At 37.0% G+C, this 21644-nt stretch overlaps 1 protein-coding gene across 1 annotated transcript in view; it reads left to right on the top strand.

The window, feature by feature from the left end:
• colec12 (collectin sub-family member 12) overlaps window positions 1-21644 on the top strand; it is a 59323-nt gene that overhangs the window by 22553 nt on the left and 15126 nt on the right. Inside the window, 8 exon segments of the mRNA XM_053493396.1 lie at window positions 1404-1526; window positions 8471-8557; window positions 8646-9689; window positions 9784-10284; window positions 11071-11213; window positions 11434-11543; window positions 11673-11756; window positions 21026-21123. Coding sequence (XP_053349371.1) covers window positions 1404-1526; window positions 8471-8557; window positions 8646-9689; window positions 9784-10284; window positions 11071-11213; window positions 11434-11543; window positions 11673-11756; window positions 21026-21123 — 2190 coding nt within the window.

Genomic DNA, 21644 nt, shown 5'->3' on the forward strand with positions numbered 1-21644 from the left:
ATGACGGGATAATGAAAAAAGATTGATAATATGTGATATAATTAACTTACAGACCAGAATATTAACTGTATTTTTAAAAAGACTAAATGTAAAACATCAAATATTTTATTAATGAACAGTAAATTATTCTAAAAAGTCGCTCTGGTATAAAATGAGTACTGAAATTCAGTTACGTTAAGGTAATAGAGTGCATTTACTTTGTTACTGCACTTAATTACATGGTTCATGTATCTGTATTTAGGCAGCACGGTGGTGTAGTGGTTAGCACTGTCGGCTTGCACCTTCAGGGTCTGGGTTTGATTTCTGACCAGGCTCGATTCCCGTCTCTGTGTGCATGGAATTTGTATGTTTTCCGTCTCTGTGTGCATGGAGTTTGCATCTTCTCCCCGTGATTGGTGGGTTTCCTCTGGGTAATCCGGTTTCCTCCCACACTCCAAAGACCTGCAGGATAGGCTAATTGGCATAATGAGTGTGTGCCCTGTGATGGATCGGCACCCTGTTCAGGGTGTACCCTGCCTCGTGCCCTAAGCCTCCTGGGATAGGCTCCAGGTCCCCGCGACCCTGAATACAGGATAAAGCGGCATAGACGATGAGTGAGTGAGTGATGTATCTGTATTTTATTTTATTAGTTTTATTAGAGGATATATATATATTTTTTTACTCCATCCAAATGTACAGCAAATTTCTGTACTTCTACTTAACTCATACACATACTACATGAATGGCATCGTGATAATGGTCTGTGGTATTTAAAGTAGGAAATGCCATCTGCCGACTGTTATGTTTAACTGCGTGACTTGCATTTGCTTTGAGAGTGCAATTGAGAGAGAGAGAGAGAGAGAGAGAGAGAGAGAGATTTTACTGTGAGGCAGGCTACTCTGAGCTATTACATTCGACACTTAAAGGTACAAGAAATACATTTGTATTTTTACTTAAGTACACAAGTAAAAGTGGGGCTTCTACTTGAGTAATATTTAAACAGGGAATGTCTACTTTAAAGTATAGGATTTGTGTACTTTACTAACCTCTGATAAAAACCTAGTCCTTATATTTTCAATTTTAGACACACACACACACACACACACAAAAAGTACACACGTTACATCCATTCTTTTGATGATCAAAGTTAGTTAGAAGTTGTGAGTTGGATTGGGAAAGTTTTCACTTTGGTGTTTTTTCATTCAAATTATTCCCAAATGAAGAAACTTCAGATCGTGTTTTAGCTGACTTCCATCGTAATCTTGGTTTTTGGCGTTAAAGTCAAGCAGCACAGAAATGAATCAGGCTCTGCAAAAGAAAAAAAACGCAATGCAGGTTTCAGTTGCTGTCACATGTACGTTTTTCTCCGTTTTCTTGTTTAACAGCATTTTCAAACTGAGATGTCTTGCTTTTTTTATTTACAGGTATCCAGGAGGGAAATGAATGCACTAAATGTAAAAATGACTGGGCACTACGGGCAGCCATTGCTTTCCTGTACGTTCTGTGTGCACTGCTCACAATAGCTGTGGCTGTATTAGGATACAAAGGTATGAACATTCATTTTCTTTTATTGTTATTGTACAGTACATGTGACTATGTAGAATATACCGTACACTGCTCGGGAAAAGTCACTGTTTTAGAAGGTTTAGCTTATTGACTTGCATTAAGCAAAACTGTTAGGTTAAGAATGCATTAATAAACTGGAAATAATAGAATAATGGAGTAAACTAAGCTACTGTTTGGCCGTAGGAAAGGCCAAGATTAGTGAGATTAAGATCTATTCCAGGTGGATGGGCACATCAGGTTAAGAAGGGAAGCGGATAAAGCGATGCAAGGTAATCATATTGCAGATGTGAAACACATGTTCACATTACCTGCCGGAAGTTACTCAGTTCCAGTCTTTTACCCTAATGTGATGCAGATATGATTTTTCTAGCCCTGGCTTAACGCACAAATCGGACGTTTTTAAAATGGGTCACTTTCTCATGTGGTGTATATTGGATAGACTGTCAGATAGACTGTCCAATATATTGGATGTCGGAATCACAGTCATGTGACATGAATGAGAACAGCCGATCAAAATCGCGTGATTTTTTTTTTCTTCTTTTTCATGCATGGCTGACATCAGTCTGCGCTGGCAGGGATTTCATAGCAGTGCTAAAACAGCTAAAGCGCGGCATCTGGCTTTCCTCCTTTTTCTGGATCGCAACAAATACAGCTGACTAACTGCTTGCCTTTCTCCAGAGCAAAATCCCAAGCATATTTTTGCTAAAATCTCATCCATTGTTAGAAATGAATGAGTGGTCGCATAGACCCGTCAAGTGTTTTAACCCAGATGGCGCAAGCGAAGAGGTATCGATGTGCGCATGCGTCTCATCCCAGAGGACAGACACATTAGAGTCAGATTTTTATATAGAGTCAGTTGTTTTTGTTATGAATGTGAACTGTCATGACAATCAAATCTGAGCCCTATATTTAAATGTGTTTAACAACTTGAACATGGCATCTCGTGGAGCAGACCATATGATTTTTACTTTAGCAGAAGTACAGGAACACATGATATTAAATGTAATGCCACTTAATATTACTTTTTTATTTATTTTTACTTATTAATATACTGCTTATCCTTGCTTGGGATAACTACATCAGTCACGTCCAAACTGTTGCATTCTTGTTTTATGAAGCTTCTCCAAGCATGTAGCGCAGCTTTTTTTAAAATAATTCTTTCTTTTTCATATATGTATGTGTGATTACTGTAGGTCTTATTTGCTGTAACTTTTCCTGCAGTCCACACTAACCCTGAATGTTTTCACTTAGGCTTCATTGGAAAAAAAATTGGGGCAAAATACACAGCTCTCTTTCTGTGCAAAAAAATGCACCTAGAACAAAGTTCATTTGAGGCTGTAGGTCCTACTGTAGCCGAGCAGCTGCGGAGGGAAATGTTCTAGTAGTCGAGTGTAGGTTTGTTTTGCTCGGAAGTGACTTAGTACTTTGAAATGATTAATAGCATGGATTTTTTGCAGTTTGGGGTTTGGGGAGACAAAAAACCCACAAAACTGCTTTGAATCTGTGTTTGGATTGTGTGTTTTTATTCCCACCCAGTCTGCACCGTGTATGAAGTAGAACAAGGTTTGTATCTACTTCTAAATGGAAAAAAAATGGATGGGCAAAAGTGTTCCATAGATTTACACTGAGAGATCCTAAGAGCACCAGGTTGTAGATAACTGCAGTCAAAATGCTCATAAATACCCTGCGTGGAGCTCATTTCTCAGAGCACGATTAAACGAGTAGGGTAGGGGCTGGTCAAGTGTCCGGATACATCATCATCGCTAGAGCAAGCAAAAGCAAACTAGCCGTAAAAGGTAATACATACAATATACGTTGTCATTTATGGGTCATACAAACTAAAGTTCCAAATGTGTGAAATAATGTTGATAAATTTCAAGTTCCGACAGTGTATGCAAAGATATTTTCAGGTGCATATCATAAAATTATGATAAATTCATAATTCCTTCTGGTTTCAAGACATGCATAAAACTCTGGATGCACTTGAACCACTTGAACATATCCCTCTGCCACAATTCAGCAAGGAACTACCCTGGGTTGGGGTGCATCAAATGGTGCAGCTGCATTCTAAGTAGTTTAAATACACACCAGATGTAAAAATCAGGGGGAAAAAGCTGAAATTCTGATTCATTGCCTCATATTAATTAAATTTTTTACTAAAAAGAAAAAAAATAACTGGGCAGGCCAACGCCATTCCAACACTTTTGAAAGCGACCTGTTCATTATTCTCTCCAAGAAAATGTAGTTCAATTATTTACTGTAACAGTAAGTTAAATTGTTGTATCTACCCATTGATTAATACTCAGGCGAAACAAAGACTTCTGTCCAAACACTTTGCTTGTTTAGTCTACAAGCAGCTGAAAATTGTCAGAACTGTTCCACTGTTTGTCAGAATATTTGTGTTATACCGCCAAACGGTTCGTCGGGAGGTCGTATTGTTTCTTGGTAACAGGATGTTTTTACAAACATTATCTTCACGATCTTCATTGTAGTGACATTTCTGCTCTTCGTGAACTTGTCATATTGTGAAATCCAATTGAGAATCACATGTAAATCATGAATTTTATGTGCTGCTGTTGATCGTGTTTTTAAGACAGAAGAGAAGTTTCAAGTCGTTATCTCACATAACCCCACCCTGAGTCAAAACAGCTGTGAACATCTTGCCTTCTAAGATGATTTAATCTGAATAGGATTTAATTCAAAATTATTCAACTATTCAACTATTTAAGGAATTGTTTTGCACATACAAGCCTTTTTTTTATAACAGTTCTTCATAAAACCTAAATCACTTTAGTGTTTTAAATGGAAAAAAAAGTCTGATATACTGAGAGTAATCACTAGCATGACATAATCCTATACCTCTTGCAGTTTATGTGATGTCCATTCTGAAAATAAAAAAAAACAATGAACCAAGACATTATGAGATGCAGGAGTTGAAATCTGGGGTAATGTGTTTTCTTCTAAGAAAATTCCTTATTTTTTAGCCTGAGCATGAAATAATTTTACTTAATTTCTTAGCAACCACATGTTGACAGTTGATGTGGTTCTCTTAGATATTTCGCCTTGTGTGTGGGCGCTTAGACTCATTACATGTCCAGTCTGTTCCAATCCGTGCACGTTATTCAAGACAAAATCGGGAATGTGATCCTGGTTCGTAATGAACATCCTTTGTTTAGGTGGATTATTATTGGGTATTAAAAATCTTATGATTGTGTGGTGAAAATTTCATACTTAATGTTTTTTACGATTAACATTCATCATGGTGTAACAGAAACAAAGCCAAATGAACTGAATATGTAGAAACCAACAGACTTCACATTTTAACAAATTAGCTGCTTTAGATATTAGATATGCTTCCAGATATTCTGTCACCTAAAAGGCTGTAAAGAACATAAACATAAACTGATATAACGTTCCGGTTTAATAGCACAGCTTTGAACTTTAACTCCTTATACAGTATGCTAGGACCTTCCACAAAAGGACTAGACTAGGTATGGATGTTATTAATCCTGAGATGCTTAAAGCAGCAGATTGACTCTAAGCCACTTTTTGACTCCAGAACTGTGCTCCTGAGGATAGACATGAGGGTAGAGGCAGACAGGATGACGACGCTGGCCTCCCACTAGCGGATTCCCAGTGAGGGGCGAACAAACAAGTCTTTGAATCGGACCTCCATGTTATGCTGTTTTGCAAAGCATGTTATTTCTTTGTGTTTGGTTACACAAGTGCTGCCCCGAATCATAACATTCAGGGGTTTTCGCGTGGGTTTCGGTTTAAACGTTCAAGTAAGTTCTACTGAATAAGGAATCAGTGGAAACAATTTTTTTTTTCATTTCTTTAGATGAGAATAAACAACATATTAGTTTAACATATAAGACGAAGCTTTGTAATCATAGCTACAGTATGAGACTTGACCTGCAACCACAGGAATTATTCTCTTAAAAATACACTGATTATGAAAAGCAGTGTAATGAAAGTAAAGCGGGTGAATGTTGCACCCTCTAGTGTTGAAAACTATATGTGGACATGTAACAAGAATCCATATGTGAATCAGATCAGTGATGGAAATGTAAAAATCTTAATCTCTGCGGTGTAAATTGCTTTGGCTGTTCATATTAATTACATACAATACATATTAGTTCTGTCTAAGAACAATCCCACAAGTAGATGTAACCAAGATCATATCAATTTAGATGTTTGAGTGGCTTTTACATGGTAGTTAGTACATTATTAACACACACTGGAGTGTATTAATACATTTATGACATTTGGGAGACACTCATACACAAATGAGAATAATCTTATTTCACAAATGAGTAGTTAAGGTTGTAAAAGGCCTACAGTACTTAAGGTCCCAACAGTGGCAGCTTTGGTGGGTAGTTTGGTGAGCTTGAACCTGGGACTTTCTGATCAGCAGTCCAATGCCTTAATCACTACCTACCCCTAGACCACAGTAATATGGTAACATTTACAATCATGTGATTTATTAATAAACAAATAACGCACACTTCTAACAACTTATTGTTACATTTAATGTTGTGCAGTATCCTAGGAACAACTTATTCAACAGCTAAAACCTCTCACCAGGCTCTCCTATTTTCTCTCTCTGAAGCCTGTTTTGTTGCTAAGAGATTAAAAAAGCGCAAAGTGCTCAGTCTTAAAAACTTTTGGGAAATACTCTGACACCTGAAACTCCCTCGATAAAATTGTTAAATCAACGTTTCCTAGCAGAAAGCTTCACAACATCAGTGATTACACATTTTTGAAGAACATGTTTGTTTTAAATATGTTTTTTTGTTTTCGATTATGTGAAACCCTACCCATATGAGTCCCTATGAACAAGCTGTTACTATGGAAATGATAAGACAATCTATGTCAGAGCCAAGTTGTTGCAGAAGATTAACCAACACCCTTTGATTTGAGAAATTCATTCATCGATTAAATATCATAGTTATTGTTACAAATGCTGATAAGTGTGTAGTAGACTAGTGTGAGAAAACAATGAACAGAACAAAAACACTCGTGCCTAAAGAACAGTGCTTATTTATTTAGGGGTGGTGCCGAAAGACTCTTAGCGACTACTCCACATTCCAGAGGAAATTAAATGCCCTGCATTTCCTGTGCGACTGTGCACATGGTATGAATTCCTGATTTGTATGTTGTGCACGTGTCTGCAGTTATCTACATAGAAGCTGAGTATGAGCTGTCGTTTATTTATAACTCTGGTAGAGATGCATTCCATGCCGGCTTTGTAAGAAAGAATCAAGTTAATGCATTTCCTCTGCCTGACAGTAGATGGTGCAATTTATTAAAACCTTATTGATACTTTACCAGAACCGTTTTCCTTTTTCAAAGCCCTTTTGTTCATTTGCCAGAAACTGAAAAAAGTAAACAAAACTTTTCTAAGTGCACACCGAAATCATAAAAATCACCCAAGCACAGCAGTGGGCGGTGGTAGCATGGTGGTTAAAACATTGGACTACTAAATGAGATATGAGTCACGAGTCGTGATTTCGAATTCCAGCACCGCCAATGTGCCACTGCTGGGTCATTGATCAAGGCCCTTAACCCTGAACTGCTCAGCTGTATGATTGAGATAAACCATTCGTGTCTCAGGGCGAAGTTTGCAGCTCGTTTTTATAGAGAAAAATATACATATAAAACTGTAGACAGAAGAATAGCGCATTCTTGGTTGATCTGTGCTTGGATCAATTCAGGATCTTTTCTATGCAGTGAAACGGAGCTAGATTTGGGAGCAGACCACTTGTTTTAGGCTGTACCTTTTCATGATTGAATTTTCACCCATAAAGGAAGCACACTACGTAGGGAAAACTCACCAGAGTCGTAAAATACCAACAAGTGGTGTGTGAACTATTCTAAAACAAAAGTGTTATGGGTTTATCAGGAAAAATGGCTGCTTTTCAAATATGTTTCATATCTTTGGTAAAATGTATCAGAGTAAGGCCTCTTGGGCCTGTTAATTGTTGAATTGATTAATTTAATTTATCTTATGCAGCCCATAAGCCCCCACTCTCACACAGGGGTTACAAGCACTTTAAATGCTCTGGAAAGTCTCTTATTCAGCTTTATCCTTGACTTTAACTCATGAAGTCCCAAAAGTGGCATCTAATGAACATCCTGATGCAGTCATGTGACAATCTGTGAATTATTATACCCATGACATTGCTTCCAAAATGGTGGTTTGCTTGGGTATCACATGTGGTGGAACTACAGTAACTAGGCAGGGGTAGCTCAGTGGTTAAGGCCTGGACCTACTGATTGGAAAGTCCTAGGTTAACACCCCAGCACCACCAAGTTTTCACTGATGGGCCCTTGAGCAAGGCCCGTAACCCTCAACTGCTCAGATGTATAATCAGATGAAAATGTAAGTCACTCTGGATAAAGATGTGAGTCAAATGCCATACATGTAACAAATTTTTAAAAAGCCTGTTTCTTTTGCTACTGACAGTAAGTTTCATCCTATTTGGCAATTCCATTTATTAAAAGCATCTAATATTTTATATTTAACCTGCTTAGATTTAATTCCTTTAACAAAATTATATAAAATAATTTTTTAAAATATTGCCACACATATGTCACATGGGGCTTTTAACATAATAAAATTTCAAGCAAAGTGCCATGTGATATCTTTCAAAATAGTCTATTTGATCTGTGTTATATCATCCCCCTTAATGTCCCTTAAAGCAGAATTGGGTCTGGGTTTTTGTTTTGGATGATTATTTTATTCTCTGTTTTACCTTGTTCCCTGATTTACTTTGAGTTGCTCTAATAACCAACTAAAATCCATAAAATATATTTAACAAAAATATTATGTAAGTGGGTCTAGCACATGATTCCTCTAAATGTTCTTTTGGTTTCATCTATCTTCATACTTTACTGTTCTTATTGTGTGTATGCTTTTCAGTGGTCCAGCGGATGGATGATGTGACTGAGGGTATGGAGAACTATGAAGGCAAAATCACTGCTGTAGAAACAGATTTGAAGAAGCTTGGTGAGTTCTATATATACACCATAACTTTATTTTTTATTTACTTTATGTGCTCCTGAAGTGTTTAATGGAATTGAATCTTTCCATCCAGATAGTCAAACAGGAGAGAAGTCAGATAATGCCACAAGTGAAATCCTGTCATTCAAGGCAGAAATCCAGACATTGCAGAACCAAATAAATAACATTGCCGTAAGCGCATCTACCAACAGGGCAGCGCTGGATGAGCTACGAGTTGTAGGAGAGGATATGCAAAGTGGCCATGTATCACTGAGAGACCTTCTAGAAAGCAACACCAATACAATCCTCACTGTCAACCGTACACTTACCACATACAACAACCTGATTGGTGGACTGAAGTCAGATACAGAAAGGCTCCAATCAGATCTTCAGGTTCAGACAAGGGATCAAAGTCTCTCCACCCACAACCTCAATGTTCTTAATTTCACACAGAGCCAGCAAAGAAGTCTTATCAGCACTCTCCAGAGTTCAGTGGAGGATACCAGCCAGGCAGTTCAGAAGCTGAAGAATGATTTCCAAAGCCTACAGCAGGTGGCCAGGCAGACTAAGGCAGATGCTGACTGGCTCAGAGAAAAAGTGCAGAACCTCCAGTTGCTGACTACCAACAACTCAGCACTGGCCCGTTCCAACAGCGATACTCTTGAGGAAATAGTATCACAGCTTAGTTCACTGTCTGAGCAGTTTCAAAATGTGTCGGCTATTACAGACAATCATGACCAGAATCTGCGTGAGATCATGGATCATCAGCGCGATCATGACAATGCCACCAGCAACAGGTTTGACACTTTGGAGGCACGTCTGGATCGCAACGAGGAGGACATGGACCGCATCACAGGGAATGTGAGCTTTGCTACTCAGCTGCTTGGATCCATCAGCACTGACCTAAATGGCCTTCGCACCTGTGCTGAAACAGTGACAAGGCACTCGGACTTACTGCTGGTCCTCAACAGTAGCATTGTGGAAGCCAGGGCAGATGGTACTGAGCTCAAAACCCAGCAGGAAGAGCTTGCTGCCAGACTTGATAAAGAAGTGAGCAGCCTCTCCATAGTTATGGAAGAAATGAAACTGGTGGACAGCAAGCACACGCAACTCATAACCAACTTCACTATCCTTCAAGGTAGTGGTTAAATATGTTTGGGTTTTGCATATTGTGGGCTTGAGGGAGTGTAAAGTAATGAATAACTGGAAGTTTAAAAATTTTATGTTTTCAGGTCCCCCTGGTCCGAGAGGTCCTCGGGGGGATAGAGGACCCCAGGGGCCTGCAGGGAAACAAGGTGAGAAAGGTGAGATTGGAGAAAAGGGTGCTCCAGGTACATCAGGGCCTAAAGGAGAAAAAGGTCCACCTGGAATTCCTGGGGTTCCTGGCTTCAAAGGTCCTCCTGGACCAAGAGGAAACCCTGGGTCGAAGGGCTCAAGAGGATCAGGGGGTCGTGCTGGGCCTCCTGGGGAGAAGGGTGATCCAGGAATAACTGGTCTACCTGGCAGAGATGGTCAACCAGGTCCTCAGGGCCCTCAGGGGCTCCCAGGACCACAAGGGCCAGTGGGACCTGTGGGACCACCAGGACCTCCTGGCCCTTCTGGCCCTATTGGTCTACAGGGACCACCGGGCCCAACTGGACCTCCTCCTCAAGTAACTAAACCTTTGCGACCGATAGAACCACAAAGCTCAATGTCCCGCCAGGTTTCTGAACCTCATCCCACCAGCACACCAGGTAAAACCTTCTGAGTGTCAACTTTAGGGAAAGTTATTGTTTTGCTGTAGATGAAAACATAATAACAAAATGACTAACTATTTATTTTACTCAGGGTAAGCACATGATTCCTTTAAGACTTCCTCAGAAGCATTCATTTTTTTCAAATTTCTTTCAATATGGCACAAATAAATTGTTAATAATAAGATAGATAGAGGATGGATGGATGGATGGATGGATGGATAGATAGATAGATAGATAGATAGATAGATAGATAGATAGATAGATAGATAGATAGATAGATAGATAGATAGATACTTTATTGATCCCAAAGAAAATTTCAGAAGGCTACGCCTTACAGGATAAAGTGGTATGGATGTTGAGTGAGTGAGTGAGTACATAAGTGACTATAGTACTTATCCTGACATTATACACGTGCCCTGTTTCATTGCGTTGCTACATCAAAGTCTTACTGGTAAAGCCGGCTTTGCTTGCCTTCTGTACATAGTGCTGTTACGTTTCATATTCTCAGCAGAAATTATATGCTATCGCTGAAAGGCTGACAGGTGACGCTTTTTAAAGTTATTTGAGATGCCTGGTATACCAAACAGTTTTTTGCAACTCTAAGCAATATAATTCAAGAAAAAAAAAAAGAAATAACAGCAAAACAAAGGCAACTGTGGTTATATGGTTCTAAATAGAGTTATATTTATAAGAAGCTTTATTCTGTTGTCAAAGCCATATTTGATGTTTTTTGTAACATACGGTATTAAAAAATATTTAATGTTCTTCATTTATACTTACTAGGATGCCCACGTCAGTGGAAGAGCTACAAAGACAAGTGCTACTACTTTTCAGCTCCACCAGAGCAATTAAATTATGAAGAAACAAAAGAAATGTGCAAAAATAAGACTTCTACTATGCTCACAATTCATAATGAGGATGAACAGGTATATATGATTTTCAAGTTTGTCTGCATTTTTTTATTAATTAGATAAAAATAAACTTTTGGTATTAAACAACTTTTAATAGCAACTAGTTTCCTGAATGTCAGTAATACTGCATTGAATGAACATAATATGCATTTTAGATGTACAGGAAGACCTGACAAAAACCCATTTGTATGTTTGTAAATGTGTATATGTGTCTATCTGTGTGTTTTGGTTTTAGAATTGGATTCGGAGGCAAGTCGCAGGAAAGGGTTTCTTTTGGTTAGGGCTTACAGACAAAATAGATGAAAACACCTGGAGATGGCCTGATGGAACCCTCCCCACCTTCACGTGAGTAAATCTTTTACATCAAAACAAACAAAAAAAACTGTTTTTGTTTACATATTTGTGTATTAGCCTCCCTGTGGTCCATTTACCTATGCTATGTAATAAATCTATTCTATCCACATGCTACACTAGAAATTGGAAACCAGGCCAACCAGACAACTGGAATCATGGCCACGAAGAAGGAGAAGATTGTGCAGGACTCATTCATGAGGCAAAGTGGAATGACTTCTTCTGCACAGAACGCATTGGATACATTTGCCAAAGTGTGAATGAAAGTGAGTAATAGTTACTCATACTTGTGTATAATGGACATAAAAAGTCTGCAGTAAAATTGCATGGATTTGTGATGTAAAAAAATAACCCATGATGAATGATATCTTGTCTTTTTTTCCACTTTAATGCGATATACCTATCAAAAAAATCAAAGTTTAAAAACAATAAAAATGTTTTAGGAAAAAAACCAATATTCAATAATCTGGTTGCATAAATCTAGTTAAATGGATACAGCTTTAATGGATACTATAATAAAGCACATTTTGCATGTAATAAGAACTCAATACTTTTGGGTAAGAGGCTACTTAAAACAACTTGATTTGGGCATTATTTTTAATTTCATTCTTTCTTGCAACAGTGCTCCAGGAAGGATTTAAGGTCTCCTGTGCAAAGCGATCTTTATGTAATTTATGCTTTGTGCCAAAATACAGTCGAATGGTATTTTCAACTGAGACTAGATATCTTCTAATAGCAGCAACTCAATGCTCTTAAGACGACCTGTTGAAGTTCAAACCGAGCATTAGAAAGGGGAAAAGGGTGATTTTGGCACCAGAAAGGCTGGTCTGAGTATTTCTGCTGATCTACTGTACCAGGATTTTCACACACTACCATCTTTAGGGTTTACAGAAAAAGGTCTGAAAAACACCCATGAGCTGCAATACTTTGAGAGAAAATGGCCAGACTGATTTGGGTTGGACTAAAGAAGATTGGAAAAACATTGTCTGGGCTGATGGGCAGGTTTCTGCTACAACATTTAAATTTTAGTGTCAAAATTTGGTGCAAACCAAGTGAAAGTGTGGATCCATCCTGCCTTATATCAACAGTTCAGGCTGCTAGTGGTGTAAAGGTGTAGGGATGTTTTTCCTTATGTATAAATGGCCCTTAAGTACCAGTGGAGCTTCATTTAAATGCTACTGTACAGCCAACCTGATTATTGTTGCTGATCATTTCCATCCCTTTATAAAAACAGGATAATGTGTCCTGTCACAAAGCTAAAATCATCTCAGGCTGTTTTCTGGCCCTCACAATCACCAGATCCCTTTCCAATAGAGCACCTGTGTTGTGTGGTGTAATAAGAGATTTGCATCATGTATGTGTAGCCGACAAATCTGTAGAAACTACATGTGGTTATCTTGTCTGTATGGACAAAATCTCTAAGGGATGTTTTCAGCACTTAGCTGAATCTATGCCATGAGGAATTACAGGCATTCTGAAGGCAAAAGGAGTCGAATAATAGCATACATAATAGTGTACATAATGAAGTGGTCAATGAGTGTATGTACATTTTGGATATAAATAAAATTAATAGGGTAACCATTTAATTTTCCATGGTCAAGAACTGTAATATAAAACATATTATTTTCTCATACAGGGAATGTTCAGTACGCATAGAATATTACTGGAACTCCTTTGATGTTGCTAAAGGTCTCTTAACAGGTCTTCTGATATTTATATTTATATATTTCTCTTCATCACAGAACATCACATAATGCACATCTAATCGATACTTTCCCACAATGGGATCCCAACATACTTTGTAAGCCTTTAGTAGGCCATGGCTTCAGCAAGAAGATGTCAAGTAAATTCCACAGAAAAAGTTCACATCTTAATTGGCTGGTTAATCAGAACAAATTCACTGATAACAGGTGTATGTTACTTACTTTTGCTCATGAGTTTGAATGCATTCGGGTAATTCTGAGCACCGTCACATGCTTCAATAAAAAACTGTGTGCATATTTAAGCAAATTAATTATGACAGTTTAACAGATGTGTGCATGATTTAATATCCACTGTATTTTCATGTTCTCTTTAAAGTTTATAGGACATTTTTTTAATTACTTAATATCTTTGTATCCCAACAGGGCAAGTTCCAGTTTTATAGCATCCAATGCTGAGTAAAGAGAAGAATAGACATGACAGTCATTAAGCGTGCTCAGGTGGCCACTGTTACAGACATCCTCCCTAAGAAATGGAGCGACATGGTTTTGCCAAAAGACACTTTTAAATGGTACTAGATGGACAAGAAAGTGGACAACGAATAATAAGTCATCTGTCACGGTCACAAACTGTGTTAGATTGCCAGTCATGTAATAGTGGAAATGCTGTAATGTATTATAAGCACACGATTGTAAATACGTTTTATTGAATCATTCTACCTATGTAATAAACATTTTTTTATTCATGCCAGTTATCCAGTGCAATATAGCAAACTGTATCTACTTCAATTACAGCCAGCTAGACTCACTTAATACCATAAGCTACACAGATTTTTAAAAAAAAAAGTTTATTTAGTTGTGAATATACTATTGTCCATATGAAGGCCACTAAGTATTTTTGTTTGCTTTTTTTTTCTTGTCTATATTATCGGTGGTATACTTTATAATAAATTAATCTCTCACAGATATATGCAGTAGCTAGTTATAAGTAGAAAGGTACATTTCAGTTGGCATTATACATGTAATCATCCTGATATTTTTTTAATCTGAAATAAAATACAGTTGATAATTTCCCACTAATTGTTTATAAATGGAGTGTTTTGGCAATGGAAAATAGAAATAATGTAATAACTGAATTAATTCGGAACTACTAGTATGCCCTATTTCTTACTGTTTTGTTTCCATGTATATGATGGACATAGACTTATTTTCTTTTTTTAAGAAATCTCTAGTGACACAAGATGTGAGTCTGGAGCCTTTCCAACACAATTTTGCAATTATTTTGTTTTATCTTCACATAACAAAATAATTTTGATTATGTCTTTATTCTACACTGCAGAATGCACTCCATGTAATATTGATGTTTTCCCTCAATCTGACTAACTGACATTCTGTTATAACATGTGTGTTTATGTGTAATGAATGTATATCATGGAAGATTTTCAAGTCTAATGGTCCATATCTCCTTATCATCTGCAACAAATAGAATAAAAGTTGTTAAAGTTAGCTCAGGAGTGTTTTTTTTTCCTATGAAATTCAATAAATCATATATTAGAACAGAGCATGTGGTCTAACCTGGAAGGGTCTGAGATAAGGGTGGCTCATTGGCAAGCCAGTTGTCTTGAACGAGGTAAATCAAACAAACTAATTTACAAGTATTAACAAATAGATTTTTTTTTTATGAAACAGAGGTTTTGTCTTCTATATATGAACAAATGTGCTAAAAAATTATCTCAAGTTCACTTCTGAAAAGTTTATACTTTTACAGTGTAAGTTCAATGAATTAAATTTATGACTCTTGTGTAAGAGTGGGCCAGTATCATTCTTTAAGAGGAAATAAAAAAAGGATTCGGGACTATTGGAATGGTTATGAGTTTTTTTTTTCTTGCTGAACAGGTAATAGTTTTTTTTATTGATGAATAATAATTACTAAATTTATTTGTTCTGTAATTTGGCAAACAGCTAGTGAATTATGCATGATAGTCAACTGATTCTGGAATGTGTATTTATCTTAAGCATAAAATACATTTTTGTGGATCCAACACATTCCCTTATGTGACTATATTTTACTTGATATATATATATATATATATATATATATATATATATATATATATATATATATATATATATATATATATCTGCTTACTTGATTTATATGATCTTCTGGCAAATAAAAAAATAAATGACATATAAAATATTATTTTATAATTTGTTACTGTTGAACAGTAAACAGAACATGTATTGAAGTAACTACTTCTGTATCATTTTTCAGATGTACGTATGTATTTGTTAAACACCCCATTCCAGATTCAGCCTTCTCTTTACTGTTAACCTATTATAACCTTCACTCTTCTGGAAAGGTTTTCCACTGGGTTTCGGAATGTAGCTGTAGAAATCTGTGCTCATTCATCCACTAGTGAGGGGAGTCATTGGTACTGTTCATCCCAAAGGTATTCAGTGGGGTTGAGGTCAGGGCTCAGTTCAGGCCACTTCCAATCCAACTTTGGCATACCATATTGTCAGGTACTGTAGCATGCTTTGTGCACAGTATTCACTGTCATGTTGGAACAGTTTTCAGCCCTTCAGTTCCAGTGAAGGGAAATCCTAATAAATGGAAAACAAAAGCACTGTATACAATTGCAACCTTCCAAGTTTGTGACAGAAGTATGAGAAAGGCCGAAATATGCATGTAACAGTCAGGTGTCTACATATACTGTAGTGTACGGTGTGTACTCAATTAATTATTCAAAACCTGTTATTTAAACAATTAAACACGTATTGCATTTGCATGCCTCTCCAGGAGCAACTTTGCAAATTGCATGTGCAACTTCAGCCTATTGATAAGGAAATCATTCCCCCATCTTGGAAATATCAGTTTAAGTTTTACAGCATGTCTTTACAGTAAGTTTTTAAGTCTGCATGATTGACGTTTTTTTAATGTGCTGGGTGTTTATCGGATGTAATCATGTTGTCTTTCGGCATCCCGTCCAGGGTGTACCCCATCCCGCACTCAAAAAAATAAATCATGGCATAGTTTACTATTAAGTATTTGCATTCTTTTGAATTTATTTAAATAATTGTTTTTTCAAAAATTATATATTTAGATTACTTAAAATTAATCTAAACCTGCAAATTGTTTAAACTATTAGATTTAATCAGTTAAAAGGCATGAATGTATTTTACATGAAGCTAGATGTGGAACAAGCCAAATCCAAATAGCTAAATTTTATGAGACTGTTTTACATACAAATTTCGGGAAATAGAAGTGTTTAGAAGCGGAAATGACGTCATGCCATACTCCACTCGGTAGAGGGCGGCAACAGCAGCAGGTGACGGAGGTTCCAATTAACATTTTGCATTAGAGCAACACAGATGGTGGCCTGATTATAAGGTAAGTTACATCTACAGTCATCCTTTTGTAATCTGTTGGTTTCTGAATATATAAGTGTATTATTAGCGTTCAGAATATTTATTACACTAATATTAATATGTTAAATCCATTAGCTAGCTAACTTGCACATGCTGCTAACACATGAGCTAACATTAGTTACTCATTTATATATATATATATATATATATATATATATATATATATATATATATATATATTATTTAATTTTTTTCACAACTTATTCTCTTTGTTTCTTCTCCAGGACTGTGAAAGTTCAGTGGCTGAGTCGGAGAGTGCACAAACAATCATGGGCATCTATGTCATTCGGGCAGAGGGTGCTGGTCCTGGAGATGAACCAACTGATGTTGGTGTGGTGCTTGAAGGTGTGGAAGTTCTGCGAAACTTAAAAAATGTCACACTTGGATGTGTGATGCTTTTTGGACTCATATATGCACTTAACCTAAACTACCCAAAGGACCTTAAATGCACATTTGAAGTGTTTTAGAAAGTCTTCATGGAACTGGATACCACCAAACTGTCTCCAAAAGTCCAAGGATTAAAAAATAAGATGCTTCAGTGATTTTTTTTTTTTTTTTTTAACATTTGTTCCTCTTTCCAAGCAGGTGGGTTAACTTGTTCTTAATGTTTGTAAACTTAGTATTTTAAAAGTTGAATGTTATTTGTTATTTCATGTAGGATGTTTGTTCAATACATCTGTGATATTAACATACACAAAAAATTGTGAAGCAAAGACACTCAATTTTATTTTGTTGATTTTCAATAGATTTTTTTTTTTTATAATTATTTACTGGCATCACAATACTAAATGGAAACACTCTGTATGTTTAATACAAGCAGTGCTGTTAACAGGTTCTTTCTACCTTGAATTTTCTATATTAGGTAATGTATCTGTAGCACTGGCTAATGTTTAGCACATTTTTTTGTTCTCAAAATATGCTTAGAAGCATTAAAACAAGGTGTTCCTACTGTTTTTGTTTGTGTGTGTGTGATTTTGCTGCAGCATATTGTGATTTAGGGAGGAAAAAGAAATGTATAATATGTATTAAAATACATTGGGTTTATTAATTAAAAATATATAAATATGATGCATTTAAAGTAATTTGGGTTAATTATGTAATAATACATAATGTTCTTTCTTATACATTTAAAACCAATATAACTTATTGATACTATTATTTAAATCTTAGTCTTGCGCATTTAATTTACATATGACCTGTAAATAGGAATCACAAAGTTTATTTGTTTGATTAAGTTAAAATATATGTAATCCAAATGGATGGAAATTCTACATGCAATCAAAATCCAGTGTATGCATTTAAAACAAATTGGATTTATTGGTACTATTATTAGTTACTTAATTCATTTACATAAGGTTTAATAGTTCATTTAGGTTAAAAATATGTCATCAAATTGGATGGAAATTCTACATGCAATTGAAATACATAAATCCTATGAATTGGGCCTAAATCTTTTTTTGAGTGCGTGCCCTAAATCTTCTGGAATATACTCCAGCACCCCGCCCCCAACCCCCCACCCCCATCCCCACCCTGCCACAGTCCTGCTTACAGGATAAAACGATATAAACAATGAGTGAGTGCGTGATTACGTTGAGATTCTGAGAGGTATGAGTCCACACTTAGCATACAATAAGGGTATTCCCATACAAATTGCATAATTTACTCGAGTCCTGAGTAAAAAAGCTGACACACAGTATTCACTATCCTGCAATCAATTGTACTTTGGAGAAGCAAATGACTAGACTGTTTTGTCATGCACCTTTGTACCATTGAAATAAAGGATGAGTTTCTACAGCGTAACATTGATGTCAGCTCTGTTTGTGTTGCAAGTTGTTGTTTTTGTGGGAGAAATGATGTACTGTATTAAGAAGAAGGAGTGTCTATATTCCTGGAACAATGCAGCCCCATGAAATAAATGTTTTGTCAGCTGCTATTACAGCATCAACCATTTCAAGTATAAACAGGTTTATCAACCTCTTTATTATGATTACACAGTAAATGTAGACCGTTTGGCCAAAACACTGTGTGCCTCAGAATTTTTGACATGCCACATTCACTTTTATTATTGATGTACTTCCTGGATTATTCAACAATACTGATAAACTGTATATAGTTTATGGAACTAACATTTGTGTACTTGTGTGCTTTTGTTTTTGTTCAGGCATAGGCTAGATCTTGCACAACATCAATCACTAATTGCTGGTCTTTCCCATACCCTCATTAGTCCTTGGTACACACAATTATTGTATCCTCCATAGCAATGTGTTTGTTTTATTCAGTACCATCAGGAAATCTTAGACAGGCAAGTAATGGTTTCATTTCAGTAGCATGTAAGTCGGTGCAAAAGGTCAGTCATGTGCTTATGTCATATGATTAAAGAATTTATAGCTTGTCCTCTTTCTTTTTTACTGTATAAGGAATTCAAATACTAAATACACAAACGCATACTGTACATGTTTAGCCTTAAATATATGACTAAAGTGTACAAGCTGTTTACTGTTAATATTCTCCGAACCGTGTATGCTGAAAAGTGATTGGCTATCCGTCAGTGCTGACATCACTGTTTTAGTTGTGAGATTGGACAACAAAAGCAAAGTAGGAGGGCTTTATAAAAATATGGGTGGAAAACATGGCAGCTGCTCAGTTTTCTAGCTGCTGGGTTCGTATATATTGGTCTTCCTGTCCTGGGAAGGTCTTAATGAGAGCCAGTTTTATTATAGTGCTTGGTGGGTTTTTGCAAATGCACTTGACAATACTGTTCTTGAAAGAACTGTTCCAGACCAGCTGACCTTCATGTCTTGAAATAATAATTTCCGTTCCCAATTTGACCATAGTGTGTGTGACTGACAATCAGGCGTCTAGCTGAAAAATCAAGCCTTAGGAAACTGCCACAGATATATCTCCAAGGTTCGGAATATTCGTCGCCTGATGTGCTGGACAGCCCATGGAGGTACCAACATACCAAAAAAAAAACCCACTATATTTGTCATTTCATTCATCTTCATGGAGGAAACCCACCAAGCACGGGGAGTCCAGTATTTTTGCAAAATGTACACAGGTACATACATACACACATATATATATATATATATATATATATATATATATATATATAGATAGATAGATAGATAGATAGATAGATAGAGAGAGCTGTTATAGTATGCAGCTTTGACCAAATACTATGGTTCATATAGTGTGTTTAGTGTGTGTACTATATATATATTTATATCTGTATATAAAATCTATATTTAAAGCTGTTTTGCTCTACAATGTAGACAGGTATGGTACCTGTTATAGTATGCAGCTTTGGCCAAATACTCTTGCTCATATAATGTGTGTACTATATAATTTGGCCATTCATCTTGATGGCGGAAACCCACTAAGCATGGGGAGAACATGCAAACAGACTTGAGGCAGGAAGTGAAACCTTGACGTTGGCGGTGCAAAGCCACAGTGCTAACCACTACACCAATATCCCCCCTATGGTTTAAAAAATATATAAAAAGTATTGTTTTAGAATGTACCTGTTATAGTATGCAGCTTTGGCCAAATACTATTGTCCATATAGTGTGGGTGTGTGTACTATATATACACTATATATAGTACCATATTATTACTTATCCAAAGCTTCAATGACATTGTACGGAAATACATATACTGCATATGGACTTGGTCCCCCTTTTGCACATGGGAACTCATACCCATCTCATTCTGTAGAGCATTTATGAGGTCAGGCACTGATGTTGGATGAGAAGGCCTGGCCCACAATCTCCATCCTAGTTCATCCCAAAGGTGCTCGATGGGGTTGAGGTCAGGGCTCTGTGTTGGCCAATCAAGTTCTTCTCACACACCGAACTCATTTCTTCATAGCTTGCTTTGTACACTGGGGCACAGTTATGTTGTAGGCAAAAGGCCTTCCCCAAATTGTTGCCACAAATTTGAAAGCAAGATGTCTTGGTATTCTAAAGCATTAAGATTGCCCTTCACTGGGGATAAGGGACCTAATTGAAACACTTGAATTCAATAATTTACAATAGTTAAATCCATTACTTCAAAATGTGGTTAGTAGTTCTTGGTGCCTCTATTCAGAACTAATAGCTGTGGAGCAAGCGTCGCGCGCGCTACTCATGCCGCACAGGCTGCTGATTGGTCAGGTTACTGGTGATGTCATTGGTCACGTCACACTCACGGAACGACCCAGGCCTCGAATCAAGGCTTTATTTGGATCCGCCCCTTGTGCTGGACACAAGCTTCGAGTCATACGTAACGCTACTAGTTAGAGGCGCTCTAGCTTTTTATTATGTCTGTTCATTTATTAAACAGCTAAGTAGCGACAGAAAGGAGAGAAACAGAGGGCCGAGCTTAGACCTGTCTTGTTGTTGTTCCTGTTTATATTCCGGCGATGCCTCTTTTCACGTCCAATCCTTTTGATCAAGATGTTGGTAAGTTGTTGGCATGTCGTGGAGGGACATGTTAGCCAGCTAGCACACACACACACACACACACAGGCCAGCTAAGTGATGCTGTATTGTTGTTAGCTTAGCAGCTGCTTACATTTCCCTGATGATTTGTTGGGTATTTTTCCAGTGTGTGTATGAAAAAAAATTTAACAGCAAAAAAAATAACATTGTTTGTTTCGTAACAGTGGGCATGAATGGAATGTGGTTAAATAATCTGGTCGGTTAGCTAACTGGTGTTAGCACTTAGCTTGGCACGTCATTTTCACTGTGTTAAAGCGCACTCATGAGCACTACACGCGTGTAAAATGTCAGAATACAGTGTCTCTCCCGAATAAAACGTGCGGTTAAAGGTGTCATGGCGGGTGAGGTGGTCTTTGGGCTTTTACTCATAAGCTACAGTGACAGTGCAAATGTTGTGAAGCCAGGGAGCGGCGAGCTAACGGAGGCAGCCGGCTTTATTCTAACCAGGGATGTTTTGTTGTAGTACCGCTATCAGGACAGAG

This window comes from Clarias gariepinus, chromosome 1 (genome assembly GCF_024256425.1).
Source record: "Clarias gariepinus isolate MV-2021 ecotype Netherlands chromosome 1, CGAR_prim_01v2, whole genome shotgun sequence".
Lineage (NCBI taxonomy): Eukaryota > Metazoa > Chordata > Actinopteri > Siluriformes > Clariidae > Clarias > Clarias gariepinus.